We start from the raw sequence: 17,262 nt of genomic DNA on the forward strand, positions 1-17,262 counted from the left end.
ACACGTACTTTGAAATTATTTATCCAAGAGATGGCATTAGTTAGGGTCCATCAAGCTCCTCGTTGCTAGGCCACTCATAGTAATGCTCAAGTTGGCTTTACTGGCATAGAATTCCATATCTACCATATCGATGTAAATTTGAGAATTGTGGTTTAAATACTTAGTAAAACTTCACAACACGGGATCCAGGGGCACTTAGATGATTTAAGTGCCCAGCCATCTTTGCAATCCATCCCAAGACATACAGAAGAACCATGCAGTAGAAAACATGCAGAAACGCCACCAAATCAGTTCACATCTACCTGACATTAACCTACCAGTTAACTGGCATGGTTTTAAAAGGGATTCATCTCTCTCTTAATAAATAATATTATATATAATAATATTTACATAAGTATATTATGTTTATGCTGGCACCAAGCCATTTTCACTCTATGGTAAAGCTGAGTTCTACTGTCCTACCTAATTTTAGGCCAAACAACTTGAAGACAAGCCACAAAACAATAAACAGAACAGATGAATGTAACCTACTGCAAAAGCATTGTTGTCACCCTGATCTTTGGAACCTCACTGTCAATTACCATCATAATACAGCTTGGTGTGATTGTCACAGACTGGCATAATGAGACTGCCATGACCATATAAGTTAATAATTTATTTCCATCCACCTCATTTAAAGATCAAACTTCAAAGTTAGTCAGTTTGTCCATTTTCAGTGTTCTGAAGTTGGTACACTGAAAAAAAAAAGCCACAAAGTGAAGAATACACACCCTTAGCTTTCAGGACTGTCATGCAACCAGCAATACTAAAAAAAAAGTTTTACAAGGCACCATTAAAGCAAAAATTGTAGTTTTGAAAACCACACAAGGAAGAGGTAGACAGAAGAAGGAAAAAGGTTGTGGAATAGTCCAACATAAAAAAAAAAAAAATCTATAAAAACAATTTTAATTCTAATTTTAGAAGGAAATCCAGCTTTTATAGGAACTCAAAAGAACTCTGAATAAAGTGTATATCATACAATTCTAGTACATGTAAAAAAACTGAAGTCAGATTTTAGTGCATTAATAGTCCCAAGTAACTCATGTAAATTGTGAGAGATTAAAAAGACGGCTGCTTGTTCTAGCTCTGACATTCCATCAGACCTCAGAGAAGAACAGTTCTTTATGCTGTCAGCGCTACACCAACATAGAGACACCATGAAACTCATAAATATTGACGACCTGTGGAGATTCTTACTTCACTGACAGATCTGTGGTGCTGATCTGAACAGGATACTAAGGATTCACGCCCAGTGAAAAGAAATGTTAAGGAAGGGAAAAATGGGCCAGAAATAGAGCAACAAAATTCAGGACCCAGCTTTTCGCTGCTCCCATGGTGAAAGGTCTGGAGCTGGCTGGTTAGCCTGACTTCTGAGGGAGATCAAAGAATCCCCAGTGGGGAAAGGCAAGTTGTGAGATAACTGACTGGAAAAGCGTATCTGAGAAATCTTGTTAGTCGAGGACTTGCTCCAGAAGACCCTCCCCCTTTTTTAAGGTTCAGAAAAAAATGCTGAAGTAAGTTTGATGTAGAAATTGACTTAACCTGCAGCATGTCACTACCTGGTTATTTTTTCAGACATTGAGAAAATGGACTGGATTCAAATGAGGAAAGTAATCAGTAACATTAGATTTTTTTAGATCTATAAACACTACTTCAGATACCTTAGCGTTTCTTAAATGAAATAAATCAGCAGGTTCTTGGAGAGAATGCAGAACCCACGTAAAAAGTAGAGAAGCTTTCTTGAAATGCTCAAAATAAATGGTCATTTCCTATCTGTGAGATTTTATATATGCCTGAAATAATGCTAATAATTCACATTATTTTAGGCCTCAGTTTTTCACTGGATACAACAGAAATGGTTTATAAGTTGCACTACACCAGTGCAGAAAGAACCCTTCTGCAAAGACTGTAAAGGAAGTTAATGATTTTGTTAAGCAACAATAAATTGGGTGAACTATAACAAGACACCAGGTGTTTTTGTTTATGTATATATACTAAATAAATAATATAGATTGACAATGATAACTACAAGGTCAAGATACACTCCAGTGCACTAAAAAGAGATAATCTGACTCTAACAGAAACTCATTTTGCCCATCTTCTGAGCTGGCTGAAGAGTAAGATGGGCATCCATGATCAGCATGGCACTGGGCATGGGCTATGACACTTTTTGAGTTTGGGTTCAGCACCATGCTAACACAACTACTCATCTTCCATTTTATAGCTGGCTGATTTTCACCCAGTTCCAGTTTTTACCCAGTCCCAGCATGTATGTACTTCCCTAAGTCAAACGTCTTGCCTGTACCTGGCAATGCTCCAGTTCACAGTGAGATGCAGTATTTCAATTTTGTCCTTCACAAAAGATGGTGATTCTGGAAATCTAATATTTATATAGAGGCAAGATTTTTTTTTCTACCAGAATTATGCCTACTTCTTTACAAATTTTATTTTATAACTTTTATATTAAGTCAAGGGATAAAAAAGCTGCATGAAAATGTGGGAAGAAACTGCATGTAACTACATAATGAGACCTAAATGGTGTTGTTAAATAGACATTGTGAGGTACTTCCCTCACCACCATTAAGAGTAAACAGCCTGAACACCTTCCATCTGGCAGGCTTCTTTACCCTGCAAAATAAGAATATAAGATGTAGGAAGGGGAAAGAACAGGTAGCTAGTACAGTTAGAGTGGCAGGCTCTGCTTTTTCCTAGCCTTAGAGAAAAAAAAAAACATTTCCAAGATAGAGGACAGGGACATGGCTGGGGGTTCCTGGAATATCTGTAGTTGGAATTAATTAACTTTGGTCTTTTGAAAGATGGAATTTGGTGCAAGCTGGTCTGTTGTAGCTGTGATCACTAGATAGCTGATTTTTACTATAACTCAACTGCGGTGAATAAAATGAATGGATTAGCAATTCTTTATTAAGATGAGCAATAAAGATACTGTCATGATTTGGGGGCAATAAGGGAGAGATTCAGCAAGCAGCGTGGTCACGATTGGAAATTTGATTGAACTACAGTAAACTTCTCCTTGAATAGATCTGTGCATAAGTTGAGCTTTAGTCAGCCACATCATCCTGTAAATTGCTTTCAAGATAAGCCAGTACATAAATTCTCTTTGCAAAGATCTGTTACTTCAGAACAGTCTTCCTACAGACAGAAACATGGCATTTAACGGCACTTGGAAAATAGATAGAAATGAAAACTATGAAAAGTTCATGGAGGCAATGGGTAAGTCTTACTATTCCAACACCTCGGAATAATACCAAGATACTGAGAAATGTTCTGATTGTAATTACATTATGTTAATCTTAAGCAACTTAACTAATTCCAGCAAATTTATTTCAGCAGAGGCAAGAATCTCTAAGCCTACCTTTGAGGAAAAGGCTCAGAAAATTTGAACAGTAAAGTTTAAGCAGAATTCTATAGCAGGAACATTATTTTGATAACATGAAACTAGTTTAAAAATTACACAGGGAGGAAATAATAATCCTTCAATTTTATAGGAACACATGATTCAAGTCATTTTAACATTCTGATACTCACTTCAAGTTTCTACGAACTGTGGGTTATATGGATATAAATATAACCACTCCAGTGGGACAGTGGTTTGTATTATATCTGTACTGGTGAATATGGCCTCAATAGAAAGTGAAGAATAATAAAAATTGAGGTCAGAATGCTGGAATAAACTCACTTGACAGCATAAAAGTCATTAAAAGAGACAAATATGATGCTTTAGAGTTTTGGGGTTTTTTTCTGATTGATGTTAACTGATTTTTCTAGGTGTTAATGTGATGAAAAGAAAGTTGGGAGCCCATGATAATCTGAAGATCACTATTCAACAAGATGGAAACAAATTTACTATCAAAGAATCAAGCACTTTCCGTACCATAGATATTGAATTCACTCTGGGAGTCAATTTTGCCTACTCTCTAGCTGATGGGACTGAACTTACTGTAAGAGACCTTCTATATAATTATATATTTATTATATGATAATAGCTTTAGTCCCTTCCAACCCTAACCATTCTATGATTCTATGATTCTAAGTACATTTTCAAGATTAATTGTCTTCCTAGTTTTTAATTTAAATTTTATTTTTAAAGTGTGACTGTTCAGAAATGCCTGCAGCTTAGATACAAAAACACAAGGTAGTCTTAACTGTTAATGGTTCAACACTGTACCGTGAAACTCAGGGTTCTACAGAGTGCCCAAAAAGCAGAGTATGTAGTGATTTTCAAACGATGAAATCCAGGCAATTGCAATTTTATTCCTTATAATACTCAAGTACACCACCTAGAGTGCAGAATGGGTATTTATAAGAAATTACTTCTCTGTTGAAAAAATTAAGATGTACAAAGCACTGAAAAAATCTAACTTGACTATTATGCAATTAAATAAACTAGTGCTTTTTATTAAAATTTCACTTTTACATCCTTTCCATCAATGTTCAAAAAAAGCATTATTACACTGTTTTAATGTCTTCTCGCTTTTAAGCATTCCTGAAGTCTTTAAATCGAATCAGTGTGATATCTATTGCAAAATATTTTGGGTTTTTTCCCATTATAGGGTTCTTGGAACATGGAAGGAAATAAACTTGTAGGAACATTTACTAGAAAAGATAACGGAAAAGAACTCACAGCACACAGAGAAATCATAGGTGATGAACTTGTTCAGGTGAGTTAAGCAGTCACTTCCTTACTTTACGATATAATGAACTGAAAAAAAAACACTTTAAAAGCTTTTCTGAAAGTAGGAAATATTTTCTTCAAGCCAAATAACATTATTTATGTTTAGTTAAAATTCTCAAGTTGAGTAATTTATCAAAATGTAATACTTTAAGATAAAACTTGCAATCTGTGATTTTTATGTTTTTCTACCCACGTGAACTGTATGTAATCAGTGTATTCTGAAGCCTGTGAATACAAGCTGTATACAGAACATACCTAATATACACACAAGACTGACCCGTTCTGAGTGAAGGCCCTTTCCCAGTGCCTGCCTTGTAAGAGCCTTACCACAGCAGCTTACTACAGGGCAACGCTGTCAACAGCTGATAAACGCCCTTTTAAAATAAAGTTTGGGGCTAGGGCAGGGGATGATGGCACAGAGAGGTGCGTTTGAGAAAAAAAAGGGAAATATTTCTCAGCTCTGCAGTAAAGCTGGAAACTAACCTGAGCTGTAATGCTTTAAGAGCCTCTCTGCTGGTGGGCCACAAGCTTCTTAAAAGAATAAATAAAAAAAACCCCAACCTTATGGACAGGTGTCAAATTTGTAACATCAAAAACATACAGTCCAACCCTTCAGTGCTTCTTCACACTTCTAATAAAAGCAGTCACATAGATGAAACTTGTTACCACTTGTAGTGGTATTGGGGATACAGCACGACAACACTTCAGGTTTTTTCTGAAGCCCCCAAAAGCTGTCCTGTGGAGGTTCAGATGCTTGCGGAGAGAATTTATGCCTATTGGCAACACGCTGCTTTCCTTGTGTTCCTTTTCTCAGAGCCTGCACAAGGGCTGGTAAGCCCCACATGGCCACCAGTCACAATTAATTAAATCACTAATTGACCATCTCTCAACAGCATCTGTGAAATGAAACTTTGTAATAGCAGCCACTGATTTTTCTTCTTAATTTTTTAATAGACCTATGTATACGAAGGAGTTGAAGCCAAGAGAATCTTCAAAAGGGGCTAAGTCTTCACCCAGAACAGCACCAGAATCAAAAACAAATGAAAAAAAAGGACCATTCTTCTACATATCCTCGGCTTTTTTTTTTTGCCCCTTTTATCCCCTCACAGCACCTCCTAAGCTGCAATTACTTAGCCTGGTTGAAAACACAGGGTAGTTCCTTATGTTTACTGTTTTGCCGTGAATAAACAAAAGCCAGTTACAATTTCATACAAATGCTAAAATGTTATTTGTACTACCTGAGTGCCATACTGTAAAAGGCTGCAGAAACTATTTTCTATAAGCAGAACGTTTGTTTTTTTTTTGCACTGGTTCTCAAATGGCAACTTACTTTCCTTACCATAATATTTATACTGATAAACAGTTTGTCAGTGTATTGAATATTGTGTAATAAGGATGGCAAAACCTAAAAGAAACCTGGCAACACCCACCTCTCTAACACTATTCTATGTAAATATAAATATGGGATAAACATAAAATATGGTGTGATAATACAGCTCCCTTGGAAAACTTAAATGATATCACATTGATACCGTGCCGATATCAATGGGAATACTATAAAGCATGTACTGATGATATAAAGATATCTCACATAAAGTGATTTCATTGTATTTGTTTCTAAAAGTATGACCATGCTTTTAACCATGCAGATTTTGAGTTGTTCCAGTTTATTAGAGTTCAAATCATTCTGCATCAGGAAAGTATTAGCAGGCTCTGAGTGAGTTTCTTTCAGGACATGAATAAAAATACTGAAGGTATCTTAACAAGATAAAGAATTATTTCAGACTACACTGTCTTCAAACACTGGTGTGTCTGATGGGTGACAAATACGCACCATGTTCTGCTGATGCTGCCCAGTCTGTAAGTGCTATTTTCAATGCAGCCTCACCACCCTTGAGTTGCGCTGTTTCCTAAGTGTTCCAATAAAACTGCCTCTGGAGGGTCAGCCCTGGTTCAGACCTGCTGCGTCCCTCTAACTGTGCCTCATCTAGTGGTGGTGGTGTCCTGGTTCTGGCCAGGATAGAGTTAATATTTACCTGAGCTGGGTGGAGAACTGAAGCTGGTAGCCCCTATGGCTGGGATAGTTAACTAATTAGCTAACAGCTGGGGTTAATTTACCCAAATTAGCCAAAGGGCTATTCCATCCCATCTGACATCATGCTCAGTATATAAGTGAGGAGGGTGCTGAAGGGAGGCCCTCCTAGTTGGAAGAGACTGGATGTAGAGATCTGTTGTGAGCTATTATACTGTATTTGTGTTCCATCACTCTATTGTTTTCTTCTGTCATTACTGTTAAATTTACTTTTTGTTCAATCTCAACCCGCGTGTTTGTTTTTTTTTTTCCTGGTTTTCTTTTGTTTGTCAAATCTCCTCCTATTCTCTCGGAGAGTGGGGGGGGAGTGAGAGAGAGACTGCGTAGTCTGGTCCCCGTTGGGGCTGAACTACGACAGTTATTTTGGGCAAGTGGGTTGCACTACTTACACAGCGGGCCCGAATAGGAAACCCCGATCTCAGTCGGTAGAGCATGAGACTCTTAATCTCAGGGTCGTGGGTTCGAGCCCCACGTTGGGCGCCAAAATAACTGTCGTAGTTCAGCCCCAACGGGGACCAGACTACGCAGTCTCTCTCTCACTCCCCCCCCACTCTCCGAGAGAATAGGAGGAGATTTGACAAACAAAAGAAAACCAGGAAAAAAAAAAAAAAACCAAACACACGGGTTGAGATTGAACAAAAAGTAAATTTAACAGTAATGACAGAAGAAAACAATAGAGTGATGGAACACAAATACAGTATAATAGCTCACAACAGATCTCCACATCCAGTCTCTTCCAACTAGGAGGGCCTCCCTTCAGCACCCTCCTCACTTATATACTGAGCACTATGTCAGATGGGATGGAATAGCCCTTTGGCTAATTTGGGTAAATTAACCCCAGCTGTTAGCTAATTAGTTAACTATCCCAGCCATAGGGGCTACCAGCTTCAGTTCTCCACCCAGCTCAGGTAAATATTAACTCTATCCTGGCCAGAACCAGGACAGGTGGTCACCTAGTCCTGCCCCCACGCCTACAGGGCAGCCTGCCTCCCAGCCCTGGACCCCTTCTGACACATCGCCAAAGCAAACCCGCGTGCTGCTGGCACCCTTGGCCTCCAGCAGATATGCCCCGAGCTCTTTTTTTTTTTTTTGACTTCTGAGCTTTTTGCACCCATGCTTCTACCGCCATAGTTAGAAAAAGGTTGATTCATATAAGGCCTTGCTTTAAGGTCACAATGCCACGTGGGCCTGAGGACAGCCCTGAGGTCTAACCCAAAATACGAACGCAGCCGTATCTGTCAAGTCTCGTAGCACTTCATCACGGAATTTCCTTATGATGGTGAACAGCTAGATAATCTTCTGCCGTGTGCGTATTCACGTGCTGTTACCGGTCCAATTTCAAATATCATTTCTGAACAGGTACATTTACATTATGATTTTAATGGAGTTTTAAAATACCTCACAAAACTTACTCCCTTGTTTGCGGGGCTCTCCTTGACTATCTTTTTGCTAGTGATAAACGAATTTTTAAAACAACAATAATTTTTCCCCCTTTAGTTATTTTTATAACTGAATCCTCTCGCAGCCTGTATTTTTGTGTTCTTCGGCGTCTCATAGCTCCCTCTGCTGCCAAAATGCTCTCATAACGCAAACCGTATTCGGGTTAGGAGTAGGACAGATCACTCTTCTTTACAAATTTGGATTTCCTCCCCCAGATATTGTTTGCACACAACTTCCAGTGTAGGTATTTTCTTATGTAATCATCTTTCAGTCGGCAGATACACCACATATATTGCAATGAAGAGAATACTATTTTAAATAGTCTTTCAATTTTCAGTTACAAAGAGATGTAAAACTGAGAAGCAAAGGTATGAAAAACTAAAAAAAACCCCACCAACCAAAACCAACATCCTAAAATCTGGAACCAACACTACTACAAAATTCTGTCTGTCTCTAGGCTATTTTGTTCAGATACTAAAGCCTTTAAAAGAGAGGGGGATAAAGAAGAATGGCTTGCAATGAGTTATGTGCTAGATTCTTTCAGTTCAGCTATGCACACTGAAAAAGCAGGCTAAACGATAAGACAGAAGCCATAACCATCGAAGAGCTGTTGTAGAGTTTGACCTTCGTTATCAGCTGCATGACATTATTGCTTCTAAATTGGATAGAAGTATATTAACAACTACATGTCAAAGGTTTCAGAAAACTGGAGAATGCTTTTTTATTTCTTGTAGAGAGTTTACTGGCTGGAATGAAACCTATATTAGGTTTCTGAACGTGTTCTCTCTTTCTTCCCTAAGTATCCTGACCCTTTAATCTTGCACCCTTCTGATTCAGAAACGTGAACTCTATCCCACGTCTGGTAGGTTTTTTTTTTTTGTCAAGTACTTGAGAAATTACTTTAGTTAATTCTGGATTACACACAAGGCCACAAACTGGGAAGTAAGCTAGTAACTACAGAAAAAAAAAAAGAGCACTCAAAAGCATTTAACAACTCCAAATGCTGCAGATAGATGTGGTCAGCAGCTTTACTTAAAAAATAAGGAAAAAATCTTTAAAGACTCAGTCTCCAAGATTTGAGATAAGATCATCAATTAAAAGGATGGAGGAGAGAGGTACAGCTTTGGTAAGCTAACAAATAAGATCATAGGATCACAGAATGGTTTGGGTTGGAAGGGACTTTTAAAGGTCATCCACTCAAACCTCCCTGCAAGGAGCAGGGACAAGATCATTGTATTAGAATGTGAACGACATAGCCGAGTAAATTTTGACTAGGAGACTTTTGTTTCCTAGGCAGGAATTTCAGAATTACATTACTTTGCACCCTAACAGGAAATCATGGGGAAACCTACAATCCTTTTGCTCAAATGAGGTAATACAGATGGGTACAAGACTTAAAGGGGAAGTATTGTCATAATTTCTCCTACGACTTTTCCCCAAAAATCTCTAATAGACTTCACCTAACATGTATATGCTTAACTGATACTTGCTATATAAATTCTAGTTCATCCCCATTTCTAATGATAGAACTTATTAAGGAAAATGGCTGCCACCAGTGCATGCTTATGAGAAGTCAAATTCTGACCAGATACACCTGCTCCACATTCTGCAGCAAGTATTGCCTTTTCTCTTTATTTGAGAGGCTAAATATGTTAGCAGCTACAGCAAGGAAGGTTTTGTTTAGTACACTCCGAAGTTTCTGGTCACTTTTCTAGACACAATGAAGGTAACTGCCCTCCTTTCAATGCTGACAGAACGGAGGGTGGCACCTCCCAACTATGAGTGTGGCATCAGGTTGTGCAACTCGATTTAATTTCTTACACAGCTGGGTGTTGTGTAAATAAAGCACACAGCATACAGTATCTACGTGAACTTTTCCATGTTTGCTTAGGGCGTACAAATCCAACTAACCTTCAAGGACATCAGCGTATCTTAAAACAGTTTCAATTTTCCTAAACTTCTTCACAAACAGGATTTTCCCAAAAAGTCTTTTAATTTCTTCTCGGGCATCATCTGCTCTCCAAGAAAACTGTATCAGGAAGAACTCGTGAATGTTTGCTTCCACAGGAGTCCCAGCACAGCTCCACAGAAGGCGGCGAAGAGGCCTGGCCCCCTGCTCACCCCCAGGCTCTTGTCTCACCCGGCCAAGCGCCCTGAGGGCTGGCAGGGAGCAGCAACCCGTCGTGCCCAGCAACCACGGCGGAAACGTCCCTCACCAGCTCAGAGGGAGCCTCCCCTAGGCATCGCCTCCCCTAGCACCAGCAGAAGCGGGAGCTTCCCCCGCCTCTCTTTATGGGGAGCGGGAAAAGGGCGGCGGGCACGCAGCGGCGGGCACGCAACGGCGGGAAGGGCGCGCGCCGCGGGGCGTGGCGCGATACGTGCGCTCCACTCCTATTGGCTCCCCACGCGGAAGAGAAACCGCCGTGCTGCGCTGACACCCCCGCAGACATGGCGGCGGCGGCAGCGCGGCAGCGGGAGCAGCGGGAGCGGGAACAGGAACAGCAGCACCGGGATGTGGCGGCGGACGGCAGCCGGACGCTGTCGCTGTCGGGACAGTCCTACTGGCTGGATTTGTGGCTTTTCGTCCTTTTCGACCTGGCGCTCTTCGTTGTCATCTACCTGCTGCCCTGAGGGCGCCGGGCCCAGGTCAGCCGCCGCCCTGCGGGGCGGGGCGGGCGGGCGGTGGGGAGGGGGCGCTGGGCCCAGGCACCGGCTCCGGGAGGGAGAAGGGGCGACGGGCGCCCCGGGGGTGACTGCAGCGCGGGGAGCTGCGGCTGTGCCTCGCCGGGATGCCCACGCGTGACCGCGCGGCCTGGCCGGGGGAAGGTGCCGCTCCTGGCAGGGCAACAGCCGTGGCTTCCCGTGTACGGAGCGTCCCGGCATCCGAGCCTCAAAAGGCCTGGGAAAGACAAATATCTCCGAAGAAATGTAAAGCTAATTCTAGCAGTTTGTTTCTTTCTTTCAGTTTGTTTGTTTGTTTGGTTTTTTTACAAGCTACAGTATCCGTTTTTGGATAGTATGTATAGGAAGTTTTTGGATAGGAAGTATGCTTGATGGTTTGTGATTTTCACGTTTGCAAAGGACTGCATAGCACCACAAAAGTAACCGGAGTTTTTCTGCTCTCTGTAGAGCTGCTGCCTAACCACGGGATGCACCTTACGGAAACAAGCAGTGGAAGAGGAGGAGCATTTTTGCAGTATAAACAGCCGGGAACACGACTCCGCTTCCATCTGAATGCAAGAGACATGTATATACGCTATATCATAATGTGTATCTGGCTGTGTCACAAGTAGTCCTGGTCACATTTTTACCTGTGTTTTGTTCCTGTGTTCTAAATTGTGCCTTAAAGGTCACATAAGACAGCTTGACTGTGCTTTTGTAATTAGTGCCTGAAGATTTGTTAAGCAGAAATGAAAATACATACTCTTTGAATAAAATGCACTGAAAGGACAGACTATAGAATAAAATCCAGCTCTTACGTAGACTGATGTTGTAACTTGGACCTTTTCCCTCAAAAGATGAAGCTTACTCAGCTGTTTTGCTTTCAGAAGTTAATCAGGAGGGTTTGAGGCTGTTTGGTTTTCTGTTATACCTTTCTTGCTTTATACCATAGCATGTGTGAGGTCCTCGCTTCAGCGGTTACTGTGACTACTGAAACATGCCGGTGTTTAACAGCCCTCGCTCCCTAGTTTAGATAAACAGGTTCCGATTTCCTTGCTATAAACAGTGGGGGAGTGAGCTTACACGAAGTTTGTGGAGCAGCTGGCAGGTTACATGGCAAGTACCCTCCTCCATATGCCTAAGTAAACCGTAACAGGTGAGTAATAGGTTTTAACTTCCACGTGTCCCATCAAAATTTCCTCTGTCTTACTACAGGGAGACTTTCAGAATTCTTAAGTTGAGGAATCTTTTGCATTCTCAGGAGAAAGAAAAGGAAGCTAAGTACATGGCGCAGGCTTTTTACCTGAGCAGGTTTTGGAGAAGACGGTCTTCAACTACGGAGGAAGGGGTTTCAGTTTTCTTCAGTATTTTTCCTTTGTGAATACTAGCTTCTATTTCTGAGAAGTACAATTCATGGTTGTGGGTTTTTTTTTTCAGGAATAAATATAATAAAATAACTAGATTTCAGAGACTTTGACGTGTAGAGTGTTTCAGTGTCTTCCAACACATTAACTGAAAACAGCTACAATCAGGTTAAATAGGGCTTGGGATGCAGAAGTGGGCATGTGCTCTCTTTCCCTTTATTTTTCTTTCATGGTTAAAAGATAATTCTTCCATTGACAGTGTATATCTGTATTTCTCTGTATATCAGACCTATGCTTTAAGAACTGAGATGCCTTTACCTGCTAGCATTTATGACCTTGGCTACTGGTACCTACAAAATAAGTCAGCAGTTTCGAAGTTCTTGACTCAGGGTGCCAGAGAGCGCTGAGCTGTCACTGCATTCTCAAAAAGAAAAATGGGGTTTCCAGTTTTCCAAATGAAGCTATTATTGACAAGTTCACTACCTCTCCTCCGCCCCTCTAACATGATTTCACCAGGGAAATCTCACAGGAACAGCCTATTAAGGAAGCACTGTATTGTTGCTCCATTTCCCTTCTAGTAAGGAAGACAAGCGAGACTAAATCATAATAGCCTTTAGAAATGTAAAAGAAATGTCAAGGTATCTTGTAGTAATTTCATTTTCTCCTTCAGCCAGGTCTGACATACAAGGTTTTTACTTAGAAAATTTAAAGCTAACAAAATGCAGGCTTGTGATGCACTGGGCTCAAGCTATTTCCTAAGCTTCTGGAGCAGGTGAATACATCTATCAAGGCAAATTTCACTTATCCCTAATAGAGCAAAGGTAGTAAGGCAGAAAGCTCACGTAACTAATCAGTCAGTTGCCACCAAGTCTGTGGGATTATGATATTAAGAGTGCTTTATGCAGTTCATAGGTATTTAGGAAGCTAAATAGATTTAACAGCTTTATAAAAAATTATTCAGAAGATGAATCCATTCAAAAAAAGGTAACTGAACCACCATCTCTGCGAAACTTTAAACCATTAGTCACAGTCTTATCTGTCACTGTTTAAAAATGTGCTTCTGGAACACTTCTTTGCTGTTTTTTTTAGAAAAGTATAGAATACAAAAAGAACAGAAGACAAATGTATTTTAAATTTTTATCTGATAGTTTAAACAAGCAGAACTTTGCAAGAAAATAATTCTAAAGACTGAAAAATATATTAATTACAAGACTTGTTAATGTCTTTACTGTTACAAAAATCCTCTAGGTTCTTATACAAATCTATAGCCAGAAGGGGACATTTATAAAAAAATAAATAGGCACCCTAGGTAAGTTAAAACAAGTTATCACATATGAGTTAGCAAATATTACGTACATACATACATGGAGTGCAGAGTCAAATATAAAAACAAAGGTGCCTCAATTAGCCGTCTATTTACTATAATTAAATACCTGGTAAACATGGGGCACATGGAAAGGTGTCTGGTAAGGTTGTTTCAAGCAAAGCAAGCAGACTGAAGTACATCTAAATTACTGCAGCTACTTTAAAAATAAGTTTACCAGTTGTGCTTACTGGAAGCCAGATTCATTGGTATCAGTAATAGGCATTCATATTGCTTACTGTACAGAAGTATGAACATTGCTATGCATGTTTAAAAAATAAGTGTTCTAACATCATTCACAGTTATTGCTGTGCTATTCATACATAAAAATACTGTCATTTCAAATACAAGATTTTTGCAAAACATTTTACAAATTGTACATTATTTACAAACTCCAATAATCTTTGTTTTTACACAAGTGTTAGAAGACAGTTTTACTTAACAGGCTATGTATATTATGTAACATTGCTAGATGAACTAGAAAAGTTTAATTTACAGGTTCTGAAATTTCTCTCAAAAATATTACAATTAGGAATCTTCCAAGTTCTTACATTTTCAGAGTTCATTTTCTGTATTCAACTAATTTTCTTACAAAGGGATAATTTTTTTAAGTTGCTGTTCACCAGCAGCCATACCTAAACATGCATAATTATTTGCACTATAAACTCTAAAATTTTTTTTTTCTAAGTGCTACAACAAATTTTGATCAAGAAGGTAGAAATAAGATTAATCTGAGATACCTGGTTTGTTGCATATATCAATGTTCCAGTTCCACTGTAAGTTACATGTAGTTTAAAGAAAAAAAAGAAAAAAACAACAAAAAACCTGACCTTGACACAGAATAACCAAAACTACTGTTTAAATTTATACCTTGGATAATCGTGCTAAACAATTGCCAACATTTGGTTAAAGCACTAAAATTCACATAAGGTTTATAAACATAAAAAAGCCTTTCTGACTAATAGTGCAACTATTAGCAAGAGTGTTTATTATGCATATTTAACCTTCTTGCATTATTTTTATAGCTAAAAAGCATTCATTTTAGATGTAGTCAGCAGCACCCCAAGTTAACACTCTTAACACAAATAATGGCAAAATTTAGCCTTTTCAGACTGCGCCAGGCTTTGCTGACATTAATGCTGAACTATATGTTGTTCAATGTTACGGTAAGACTGAAGCAAAACGCTGAGCCCCTGGCCTCTGACACCGCAAGATGCAGCGGGTCATTTCAAACACGCAGGACTCCGTGAGGGTGCAATGCTGTTCGCCCTTCCCTCCTCTCTAGCTCTCACTGGACAACACTGTGCACTGATTTAACTAAGCCAAATAAATCCTCCTCTTTGTTACCGAAATAAGTCAGGCTAACAAAAGATGTGGGAAGTGCCAGAGCTGCCAAAACTACAGGGCAGAGTGCGAGAGCAGAGAAAGAGAGGAACCTCTTCCTTTCAAGCCCTCTCAGTCACTGCAGCGTGAACAGCCGCAGGTTCAGTCAGCCTGATCTGCCAGTAAAGGTCTCCTCATATAGGGCTGCTCCAAATAGTAAAAAAAACATTGTCAGTAAAATCAAATACCTGATCCCAGTTAAACATCGCTCAAAATGTCAAGGTGAAAGAAGACAGAAGTTCAATAAACAGCAGCATTGACTTTGCATGCAATTGTAGAATAAATCAGAACTGAATATAAGTGGTAAATAGATCTAAAACCTTACAAAATTACTTTCATAGTTGCACGATAACTCTGTATTTTAAAATTCGCATCCTATTCTGCTATATCTCTTTGTAGCTTATGTGGTTAAATTTAATTTTAATAAGTTAAAGTATATAGCTTATAGGGTGAACAAATCTGATAAATGTGTTTGAAAATGACAGTAACGTAGAGCAGGTATATTGATAGGTCAGTCTATTACTGCAGTTTAATTTCCTTTTAAAATCTTATTTAATATAGGCAAACCAGAAGTGTTTTTAAAGAATTATTATTATTATTAAGGCTTTTCAAATAAAAAATTAGAAATTCTCTGGGTAAACTTGTATTAAAGACACTTAAAGGTTTGTGAAAGCACAGACTTTCAAAGAAGTCAGCTGAAAAAAACCCGTGTCACCTCCTGCTATCAGGAAAAAGACTGCTCTATTATAACTACATTTACTGCGTTATATATGCTAATATGTTTATCCCTTCTGCTAGTCTAAGTGTGTAGTGACCACAGTCTGAAGGAACACTTTCTAAACTGCAACTAATTAGATCTTCTTACAAAATCCGTAACATCTAGTTGATCCCACTGCTGTAAGCTGCGTACGCCCAAAGGGACCATTTTCAATACAGACCCTAGAAGACAAGCTGAGTAACAGAGGTAAGCATTAAGGCAACTATAGTAACAATTCAAAGAACCACAAGTTTAGCACCTCTTCTCCTCTGTTCACTGCCATTTGCATATTCATTTAAACAGTCGTAACTCCTAAGCAAAGTACCTCGTCACCACACGCACAGAGACTCAAGGTTTGTGCCCGTTTACAGACTACGTGAAATGCACAAGTCAGATCCAGTTGGTTGGTTGTGGGGTTTTTTTGTTTGTTTGTTTGTTTGTTTTGTTTTTTTTTTAAAAAAAGAATCTATCTACTGCAGTGTATGCCTTCTATGTTTGCCTTGTACCTTTGCTCAGATGTGGGATGCCTGGGCTCAAGAGCAGCGTGGTACGTAGCATTCAGTTCTACCGCGGATGGAGGGTGCTTTTCTTTGTGAAAGCTTCCGCTATCTGTAAAATACAGCTTGGGTCTCTGATGATATTTCATCCTGTATGTGTCAGTCATACAACTATCTACTGAAAAATAAGTTGTTAGGGACACACTATCATTTCCATCCACATAGCCAGCACTTGGTCCCGTATGACGAGGTCCTTTCTTTAAAAAATTTTCCGACACAGTCCAAAAGTCATTAACTGATAAGTGAGGTGGGGAATCCGGTTTATGAACAAACAGTTCATTCCCTTGAAATGGCTCTTTAAGCCTTTGTTCATTTGTAAATACGCTTGCTTCTGATGCAGGTTTTAAAGGTGTACCTGTTTGCCTTAAAGGATTACTTTGCAACACTTCTGTCGATTTTACATCAGCTGCCAATTTATTTTCTGATCCTGGCAAAGTATTCAGAGCATATTTCTTAGGCGGTAAAGGAGGAGGAAGGTTCTGGTACACTGCTTCAGGCACCCAAAGTGCATCTGCCCTTCGGAGTGGGTGCCCGGCATGTTCACCGGGAGGGGGGAGCACCATGGACCTTTCCGACAGGTTCGGTGGCACACAAGGCGACAACGCCATCTTGGGACTAAACGTTCTTGCATGATGAAGCTGCAGCTGGGAAGAGGAGTGAAAGTCGTTGCTGATCGGCTTCCTTCCACATACGTTTTCTGTATAGGGCTGCGATACGCCATCAGCACAATATACTGCCACATTAATCTTCTCAAACTTGTCTGGATTAAGCCACTCTGAAGAAGAATTCAGTTCATTTGCCTTGTTCCTACTTTCTGACTTGACAATGTCTTTAAGAACTGGCTGTAGAGCTGATGATGGGAAAAGTTTCCTGTTGGTCTCAGGCATTTCAGCTCTGAAATACAAAAGCACAC

General features: G+C 39.7%; 2 protein-coding genes and 1 long non-coding RNA gene across 4 annotated transcripts in view; 2 read left to right on the forward strand and 1 right to left on the reverse strand.

The window, feature by feature from the left end:
- Window positions 1–3,203: 3,203 nt before the first annotated feature.
- On the forward strand, window positions 3,204–5,737 carry FABP2 (fatty acid binding protein 2). The gene is made up of 4 exons (XM_010121731.2): window positions 3,204–3,270; window positions 3,826–3,998; window positions 4,611–4,718; window positions 5,687–5,737. The coding sequence occupies exons 1-4, from the start codon at window positions 3,204–3,206 to the stop codon at window positions 5,735–5,737; spliced, it is 399 nt and encodes a 132-aa protein (XP_010120033.1).
- A 6,204-nt stretch (window positions 5,738–11,941) lies between these two features.
- LOC147600753 (uncharacterized) lies at window positions 11,942–12,402 on the forward strand. The gene is made up of 2 exons (XR_015258476.1): window positions 11,942–12,081; window positions 12,187–12,402. It is a non-coding gene; the product is annotated as an uncharacterized LOC147600753 (long non-coding RNA).
- Window positions 12,403–13,412: 1,010 nt separating this feature from the next.
- The window catches only part of USP53 (ubiquitin specific peptidase 53), a 39,286-nt gene continuing 35,436 nt past the window's right edge, over window positions 13,413–17,262 (reverse strand). For both annotated transcript variants that reach the window (XM_086747220.1, XM_086747219.1), the window contains exon 16: window positions 13,413–17,243. In XM_086747220.1, the coding sequence (XP_086603346.1) occupies window positions 16,259–17,243 (985 nt within the window). In that variant the 3' untranslated portion in view covers window positions 13,413–16,258. The remainder of the gene's footprint in view (window positions 17,244–17,262) is intronic.

The sequence above is a fragment of the Chlamydotis macqueenii genome, chromosome 4, assembly GCF_036417535.1.
Source record: "Chlamydotis macqueenii isolate bChlMac1 chromosome 4, bChlMac1.mat, whole genome shotgun sequence".
NCBI lineage: Eukaryota > Metazoa > Chordata > Aves > Otidiformes > Otididae > Chlamydotis > Chlamydotis macqueenii.

Bases quoted from the DNA above. Each gene is read 5' to 3' on its own strand.
- FABP2 (XM_010121731.2), top strand. From the start codon at position 3,204: ATGGCATTTAACGGCACTTGGAAAATAGATAGAAATGAAAACTATGAA. The intron at 3,271-3,825 runs GTAAGTCTTACT...TGATTTTTCTAG, and splicing joins AAAGTTCATGGAGGCAATGG to GTGTTAATGTGATGAAAAGA. The intron at 4,719-5,686 runs GTGAGTTAAGCA...ATTTTTTAATAG, and splicing joins TAGGTGATGAACTTGTTCAG to ACCTATGTATACGAAGGAGT.